At 33.9% G+C, this 9,958-nt stretch overlaps 1 protein-coding gene across 1 annotated transcript; it reads right to left on the reverse strand.

Annotated features, from left to right (window-relative positions):
- Window positions 1-1,838: 1,838 nt before the first annotated feature.
- On the reverse strand, window positions 1,839-5,151 carry AFB3A (auxin signaling F-box 3 protein). The gene is made up of 3 exons (NM_001358247.1): window positions 4,003-5,151; window positions 2,961-3,456; window positions 1,839-2,874 (listed from the first exon to the last, which is right to left on the reverse strand). Exons 1-3 carry the CDS (start codon window positions 4,455-4,457, stop codon window positions 2,107-2,109), a joined length of 1,719 nt encoding a protein of 572 aa, NP_001345176.1. The 5' UTR covers window positions 4,458-5,151; the 3' UTR covers window positions 1,839-2,106.
- Between the last annotated feature and the right edge of the window lie 4,807 nt (window positions 5,152-9,958).

The raw sequence follows: 9,958 nt of genomic DNA on the forward strand, positions 1-9,958 counted from the left end.
ACAAACAACTGTATGTTTGCTATTTATAAATGAAAAGCATATCTTGGAAACGCGTATGTACTGGACAAATGGTAGATTGGCATCATTTCAACATAGGAAGCTGAGTTTGAAACAGGCAACTTCAAGCATTTCAACATTAGAACATTGAATTGGATTGTGAACAAATAAACCGGTTTATAGATCTGAAGTTGGCTTTTGAGTCAGTTTTTGCATTACTTGACTAAATCAGTGAAAAGTCTGATTCACAGTTAAACTTAAACCAGTTAATTCAGTTTGATTTCTAAAACACTGCTTAGCATGACAAGCTAGAATGGAGCTTAAGATCTTTTTGATACTGTAAGACTTTCACTCATTGCACTTATGTATTATGTGACTTGAGAAAGGATTACTGATTGGGATATCTGCTCTAAAATCTGCCCAAGATCATACTCGATAATAATAATGTGACAATTTAATATTCATGTGATGTTATAAATACGAGTTACAAGCATCCCCCAAACATGTGAGTGTGTCAATGAATGAAAATGAAATTTCGTAAAAAGAAGATTCGTACTTAAATGGATCAACATAAAATCAAATTTGATCTTAAAGCAATTTTTAGTATTAGTGAAAAATATAACTTGAGTTAAATTTCATATTAAGGTGTACTATAAATTTAATTTATAGTTTACACAAAGTCGAACTAGGGATGAAAATGGATAAGGTCCGTTCTTATATCTATGTTTAAAAATAATACTTGTATTGAGTCTCGTTGCGAATAATCATTTTAATTCTCATCCACGTACCCACTAGATACCTATATATTTATACTCGCACTTTACTTATATATAAAGTTAATAATAATAAATCAAATGAAAAAATAATTAAAATAATTATTATAATTATAATAAAAAAATCATTCTTAAATAATTCAAATAACATTAAAAGCATACATACATAATATTAAAAGCAAAAAAACGTAACTCGTTGTCCAAACTCAAATTATAAATAAATTAAATTTTAAAGATAATCATTCAACATAATAATTGTTAAAGTTAATAATCTATTGACTTAATAAAAATTCTAATTAATGTTTTTGATAATGAAACGGTTAAAGATTAGAGACTTACAATATTAATCATAAAAAATATAATTATTTTTTATTGTAATCATAAAAAATATAATTATTTTTTACGATAATATTGTGAGTATTTATCCTCTCATATCTATTCCTATTCCTTGTGAGTAATTACATGTTTTACTTATAAATATTTTGCTAATATCCATAGAATTTGGATGCACTTGTTAAAGTCATTGTTGAATTTTTTTTAACATTACAAAAAAAAGAAAACAGATTAAGTCTTAAGATAAATTTTCTAACATAAGTCACGTCATTACACATTCAATAAAGTTTGCAGACGTTCACTCAAATATACTCTCAATTTATGATGCTCTGCATCAAGACTATAGCGTATTATTAATGACATTCTTGTACCCTTTTTTTCTCTGGTGAATGGGGATGCATATAGCGCATTATTTCTTTTACTCGCACCTTTTTTTTTTGTTGAATGGGGAGGGGAATTAGTCCCCCAAATTATACCCGTACTTGAGCACAAGGAATTGAAAAAACAATCTATTTAAACAAATAATAAATACTATTAATTCGATACTCGAAAGTGGTAGATAGCCTAAACTATTTAACAAAAATGAGTCAGAAGAGTTGATGTTCACGGAAGCTTTACTCATCAACTTTACTTTCCCAGCAAGGGAAATGATCTTTAATTCTTAAAATATATATTTCAGCTGAGAAAATGTTCAACATGGATGAAGAAAAACTCAACAGCTGTGACAAGAACATTAATAAAACTGGGAGTAAAATCTAAGCATTTGCATATTGCATCCAACAAGTAGATAAAAAGCAAAATACTCTAATAATATACGTAATAAAAAGTGGCATTATGGAATAATAATATCTAGGAGAAAAGACAAACTAACATATGTATAAAACTAGCAAATGCAAGGAAGTTACAAAACACTACACCCGGCTAAAATTGCATTAATTCAGTCAGCCTAAAAACAAGTACAAACTTCTGAATAACAAGAAATTAAATGACCTAAAAAATGCACCTACAGAGTCCATACATATTCTGGTGCATCTTTCCTTTTCCCAGCCAATGTACGATACAAATACATCTTCTCTACCTTCTGCCCATCTTCCAGACTACAATCTTCTTGCTCGTTTTCATTGAAGATCTCCACATTCAACCTTGGCATCTTCTTGGCTAGCAACTTGCAGGCTCCGACAGTCACTTCACAGGACGACATCCAAAGGGATCGCATTGTTTCATACTTCCCTACGTCCGTCAGAAGTGCCATGTCGCCAAAAGGGCAGTCTCTTATCTCAAGCTTCCTAAGCTTCTTGCATCCATTCAACACATACAGCATTCCCTTGTCACCATCCCCAGCAAATGCAATAGACAGCATTTCAAGTTTCTCAGCATACATTCCTATGTAAAGGAAAACCTGGTCAGTCAATTTCCCCGAGAGAGATAGGCGCCTGAGTCGCCTGCAAGACTGCACAATTGCGCCAAAACCTTCGTCCAGTGGCTGCATTGTATCAGGGTCAGGTTTTGTTGCATCAAGGATACACAACCTGAATCGAATAAAATTTGGGCAGTTCTTAGCCACTGTTATGAGTGCAGCATTTGTCATCTGGTGGCAGAAGTAGAGTAACGAGTGAAGCTTAGGGCAGCCCATTGATATTGCAACCAGCCCTTTTTCTGTGACAGCTGCTGGATCCCCAAAGGGAACAGATGGAAAAACCCTCAATTCTTGCAAATCTTTACATGTCGTAGCTACAACACCTAGTCCTTTGTCTCCAATGCAATCCATTATCTGCACAAGTCTAAAATTTATTGATATTCACCAATATAAGAATCAACAAATATAACAGAAAAAAGATTTGAATTTGATAGATTTACCCATAAGCGCTGAAGTTTAACACAGTGATGAATTAGTTTTACCAGAGCACTTCCCTGAATGCCTGCTGCATAGCTCAAGTTCAAAGATGTTAAGTTCGGGCAAATAGGATATATAGCTGCAAGACAATGAGGAGCAACTTCCAAAAACCCAGACAAACTGGTTATGGACTTGCACTTGAGAATGGTATTCTTAAGCTTTATGTAGGCCTCCGATTCTGGATCATGGACAAGTGATCCAATACCCAAATCCGATAGTTGAGGTGCTCGCATCATTATCCTTTGCAGTGCATCAACGGGCACCGAACGATTCAGCTTTAAACTCTTCAGGTTAGGAGATCTGGCCACAAATCTCTCTAGTGCTCCCAAACTAACCTCTCCTTTAAGGCAAGCAAAATTAAGAGAAACAAGTGATGTGCAGTTATCAGGAAAGCAACTTAGCCATTGGCCTTTGTGATCCTCAACTTCATTTTCTTGCAGATCCAGCTCCCTAAGGAACCTACATTTCAAAACAATTAAACACAATCAACATCGAGAGTCAAGAACACATACCGAACATCCTACACGCCATTCTCAATCAGCAGAATAGAATCATCAACATCATTCATCCTTAACACATAAAAACAAGATACAATGTTGAAGCATGAAACTGCCTCAAGGAAAAACTCCTAATCATGAACAGTTCACAAATTGACTATAAACTAAAGTAATAACACAGATCAAGCTCTCAAGACCCTCTTGAGCTCTAGATTGCCCACAAACCTTGACATCTACCAAAATCCAAGTTCAAAGGCCATTCATTCAACCGCTTTGCCCAACTAATTAAACTCCTATTCCCAAACTGGCAGCTACAGAGTACAATCCAATAATCAACTTCAAAACATCCAAAAATAAAAACCTTCAAACTTTGGCAGCACAAGAAGACAAAGACAAAACCATATACCTTCAACCATACAACCTCCAAAACACAACCATCAAAATTGCACAAACAAAACCCATAAACCAAACAACGTAAGATTGAACCGAACAAACAACTCATTCTCACCTGCAATTTGCAGCTATAGCAGCAAGGCCATCGGTAGAGAACCCTTCACAGCTAACAAGAACCAAAGACTTGAAGTGTGTGAAAGAACGAGAAAGTAGCTCCAGGCTCTCATCCGAGACCACCATCCTCTTGAGCCTAAGCTCCTCCAAACCAACCCTGCTCTTGGCCAGTGCCTCAACCCATGGATGCACAAAGCCACCCCAATCATAAGGCACCAAACTGAAGTCAGCAAAATGAGGCTTTCCCTTCAAAGTCAAAGACTTTAGACCAGGAAACCTCTGGATCAACCTCTCTGGAGTGATGGAGTAACAGTTCCCTATGAACACCCTTTGCCTCGTACACCTCTCTATTCTGTACCAACTTTTGCACACCAAAGACAAAGCATTTCTGTCACTGTGTGACACCACATAGTCAAATATGTGCTCTATTACCTCGTCGGGGAAATAATTCATCATCTTTTTTTTCTCTCTTCTTTTCTCTCACTCAGTGATCCAAACTCCCCAATTTTCCAGGAAAATTTTCATACTCCAAAGGGGAGGATGAAAAATAAATAAAACAAAACCCCAGAAAGGTAAAGCTCTCAACTTTGAAGTACTACTACATCATGGAACAGACCAAGATCTAAAAGAAGAAAAAGGGGGAGCAGATCTTGGCACAAATAAGAGTGAGGTAATGACAATATCTTCAAATCTAGAACATGAGGGTAAGGTCTGAAAAGAGGGTACTGATAAAAAAAAAACTGAAAATTTTACTTTTCCCAAGTAGGATCTGCTTGGAGGGTAGCCAAAAAGAACAAAATTTTCTCAGGAAGAAAACACCCAGAGGAAAAAAAATTGAAAAATGATGTGGAAGAGGGGAAAACCAAAGCAGAAAAATTATGGTCTTGCAAATCAAATGGTGATGATGGCGATTTGCAAACAGAATAAAGGATAAAAAAGAGAAGTTGGATAGATCTGAGAAAAAATTGCACAAATGGTAATTTACATAATAGACCACACCACCCAAGAGGTGAATGAGCTAAGAGCTTTAGAGTGATAGAAAGCCTCAAAACCCTTTTGTGTCACTCATATTCCGTGTTAAAAAGAAAAGCTCAATAGCGAGAGAGGGCAAGGAAGAAGAAGAAGCAGAGAGGAAGAAGTGAAAGCAACCAAGTAAGGTAAACACAACACAATTGGTTGAGTGTAGATTTATTTAACCATGGTTACCTTATCCTAACTCAAAGTGAACCACGATCACGATGGATGGATGGATGGATGGTTGGTTGGGGGAGTTTGGAATGGAAAAGAGAGAAAGGGTAGGCGTCGATTTTTGATGATGTTGAGAGAATCTTGACCGTTGAGTGCGTGAACATGCATCAGTCCTTGTCACTGCTTTCTAAGTGAGCCTCACCCTCTGCTAAAAGTCTCTTACACTCTCTGCTATGTATATGCTGTAGCTGTAGCATACTACTACCCCTCATAAAAAGAAAAAAAAATTCTTTTTCTACATCACAAGTATTTTTTGGATAGATAATCTTGCTGTTGGACCTTGAATGAGAAAGTTTTTCTTAAATTTGTAAGGTAATTATGTATATTGATTAAATTAAAATAATTTCATACATTGAAGAGTATGATGATAAAAATTTTAAAAAAATAAAAGTGTTTACGAGAAAGAGGGAGATAACGGCATCGACAAATTGAAAACAATTGTCGGATTAATGACACATGCTTTCGGGGAAAACTACGAAAATGCCATGCCTAGGTCTTAGATAACTATGTAGATAAGATCGAATGCAGACTTGACACGAACCTACTCCGCGCGTCTCAGACAATCGCGCGTTTTGATCATGCTTCTCAAATCTCAATGCTGCAGAAAAAAAAAAAGTTTAATTCGGATTAACACAGTCATTATTAAATTTAATTTAATGCCAAAAAACAACTGTGGTTATATTTAATATTTTAATACTGCTAAAAAACAGTCTTTAATTTCAGTAACTATTAGTACTTGATTTAATATTTAATCTTATAAAAATAAATTAAATGTTTGATTATAATGATTATTAATTGGCTTAATACTTTATTTTGATATACATAAGGGTAATTTAGTCTCTGACAAATAAATTAAATTTATTGTAATCAAAGTTAAGAACTAAGTTAATTAATTTGATAAACTGAATTGATGATGTTTGATAATTATCAAAATGCATACTATATATTTTTAGAAAAATACATATCAAATTAATTAATAATATCAATTTTGTTAACTAAATTTTCGTGAGTACTCTGCATTATTTGAAGATAATTGAAGAAGGAAATCCATCTCTTATTTGTAGTATTTTCGTAACGGGAAGACAATGACTTGGGGTTAAAAATCTTGTTGGTCCATTGTTGTCTCTTCTTTTTTTTTAAGAAAAATTATTTTTATTGTATTTCTTGATCGTATAAAATAAAGCTTTGTATTTTCTTTTTAAAATGTTGTTAAAAAAATCTTAAAGGTACTGATTCAAAATTATTTAATATCGCTAATTAAATATTTTAATTATTTAAAGAATTGCATTTAAAAGAAGGAGTTTGTGAACATAAGTTAACATTAATTTTTAAAAAAACTTATTAATAATATGCACTTTTGAGTATATTATAAAAAATTTAAAGGTAGAATTTTCACTATAATTCTTCTAAAAAAAAACTTAAGTGTATATTTACAAATCATTACTCACGTACAAATTTTTTTATTTAGAAAAGCATGTTAGCAATTTGTATTTTTGGGTGTAGTTTTAAAAAACTAAAGAATTATCAAACACAAATGTTAAAAAATTTATATGCTTACTTTGAGAAATATTCATACTTACTTTTTTTAATAATGTCTTTTTGGGTGAATTTTTTTTACTAAAATCTAAACAGCTCGCCAGCAAATACAATATTTTTTCTTCCAATGATTAGTAAATTAAGTCATGAAAAAGAATAAATAAAAAAATGACATTGCCAATGACAAAGCGCATCTTGAACACTCTAGTTAGTCCACACAATTGTCATTCTAACCTCAACTTCCGATATTGTTTATATCGAATTATCATACCATTTTACATAATTTTTTTCCGTAATCGTTTCATATATATATATATATATGTTTGAACAGTATTTTTCTAGAAGCACAACAATCTGATATTTTAATTAAATGATATTGTAGCAGTAAGTCCCGTGATTGAGAAAGGACAATAAGACTAAGGTGTATTGTTCAAATAAAATATTGAGACATAATATACTGGTGGTTATAGGAGTAGTGTTCAAACTATATTGTCTGTAAAAAAAAAATCTTTTTCATTTGTTCAGATCCAAGAAGTTCTGTAACATATAGCCTTATGGAAATATTTCTATGGAACCAAATGAAGACAAAGATATTAGATAATGTTATAATCATGTCTAGACTATTACGATCTTTTTCCTGTATCTCTTTTCGATCAAATTCCTCCTCATCATCTTCTTCAAGAAACTCCAATTTATTAAATGATCAAGATAACCAGACCCAAGAGGTCGCCCCAAAACACAATCTCTTCGATGAGGAAGTCCGATTCGAAGATATCAATCAAAACATGGATGACTGGAACATTCCAGAAATCCCTCAGGATCAACTATACGTTCCTGAAACAATTAAGGACAAACACAACTTTGATTACATAATCAAAACAGTAGAAAACAATATTCCTCTAGGACAAGATATAGGGGAAGAATTTCATTTACTTTCAAAAAATTCAATTTATGAACATAGTCGTAAGTATAAATATCTACACATCGGTTGTGTACAAGTAGCCATCAAGCCCTTAATTGATATGGGCATAGATGCAGCAGTTTTAATGTGTCTAAGAGATATTAGGCATAATCAATTTGAAGACTCCCTAATTGGAACAGTCGAAACCAGCCTAGGACAAGGTCCAATATATTTTAATTGTTATCCAAACAAAACAGTGAGTCTGATAGACAGAAACATTCTTGACTCTCTGTTCTTAAACATCCACTTTCATGGCCTTGACATGAAAGAAGGATCAATCCCAGCAGCCTTAATTTATAGGATCCAGTACAAGGTCATGAATACTTGTGCATCTAGAGTCCTATTAAAACCTCAAAAAGGAGAAACAACTTTGTTTATCACTGATATGACAAAGGCTAATATTTCTCTCCCGAGAAAAATAAAATGGGATGAAGTAACTCTTCCCGAAAGATGGGTTATGGATAAGGCCACACTGTCTGTTCCTCGACCCGCTCCAACCATAGAGCATATTAAGCAAGATAACTCCGGAAAGGTAGAGATAACCTTCAATAGGAGAAATTCTTTTTCATTAAGGATAGAAGCCTCTAGGTCTAAATATGAGTCAGCCAGAAGGTCTTTTTCGGTTAGAACCCGTTCAATTCCAGTAGGACTAACCAGATCTGAGTCACATAACCAGTTCCCTACTGTAAACCTCCAAGGATTAGACACTACTTCTAGCATACCTAGAACAACTTACAACCAAGAACAAGAGGACGACCAAAAGTCGATCCAATCCCCAACATACTCTTCTATGGAACCTTATGATGTTATCTGACAACTTTAGCATTGATAAGGAAACCCTTAGGAAAGATTTTTATTCTCCGGAGAATGAACCTCAAAGGAGATGGTTTTTCCAACATTACAAGGGTACAAACAGAAAACAAATCCAAGACAAGTTCTACGAATTTGTCGAAAGAGTCAAAATTAATGTCTTTTTCTTTGATTGGTTTCATGCTTATGCCATCAGAAAGGATATAGATTACCCTTGGAAACAAGACATCATAGGTGATTCAACAACAAATGTCATAACAAATTGGCAAGTGAAGGATGGTGAGTTAATCCAATCGGAATTACCTCCCGCAACACAATATCAACTACCAAATATCAAAGACAGTAACAATAAACCTGTCATGGCAATTCCATTCAAGACAAAAGATGTTAACGAGGAAGTAACCTCTAAAGACATTAAGAGCCTAATGGAACAGGCAAATTATACCAATAAATATTTACAAGCTTTAGGAGAAACCATAAAAACCAAGGTAGTTCCTAAACAAAAATCAATTGAGGAAGCTTCGCCAAGCATCCCCATTGAAAAACCTTTATTCAAACCTTTCAAAGTTAGTGAGAAGGCTAAACGAAAAATTAGGGAACTTAGAAAAACTAAATCCTTAATTGAAGGCGTAGGTGACAACCATAGTGAATTACTAAACAAGATTGGTAGTTTACTTAAGGTCATTCCAGATACTCCCCAAGCCTCGGAAAATACTTCCAAAATGGTAACAAGAAGTACCTCCAAATTAATTAATTTTATTAATGAAGATAGTGACCAAAACTCAGATAACACAACTGATATAGGATCAGTGTCAGAAAAGAATATAAATCCAATTAATTCCAAACATTGGAAAACACCTTCCAAATTATATTATCAACGTCCAACTGCCCCTGACCTTCTATTAGAAGAAAGAGGTTAAAACAATTTTAAAAGTTTTAGTGCAAACAACATCTATGAATGGAACATAGATGCACAAACGGAGTATAACATCATGAATACACTCCAATATATGACCATGGTAGCTACGGCTTACCAAACCTCCCATGAATGTTTAGAAGAGACCATTATAGATATCTTAGTGGCAGGATTTTCTGGACAACTGAAAGGATGGTGGGATAATTATCTCACTAACGAAGAGAAATAAAAAATTTACAGCGCAGTTAAGACGGATCTCAATGGAAAAGTCATTACTAATGACGATGATAAAGAGATTCCTGACGCTGTTAACACATTAATTTTTACAATAGCCCAACATTTCATTGGAGACCCATCCTTGTGGAAAGATAGGTCTGCAGAATTACTGTCAAATCTTTAAGTGTAGAACCTTAGCGGATTTTAGGTGGTATAGAGATACTTTCCTAACTAGGGTTTACACAAGAGAAGATAGTCAACAACCTTTTT

This window comes from Glycine max, chromosome 19, assembly GCF_000004515.6.
Source record: "Glycine max cultivar Williams 82 chromosome 19, Glycine_max_v4.0, whole genome shotgun sequence".
Taxonomy (NCBI): domain Eukaryota; kingdom Viridiplantae; phylum Streptophyta; class Magnoliopsida; order Fabales; family Fabaceae; genus Glycine; species Glycine max.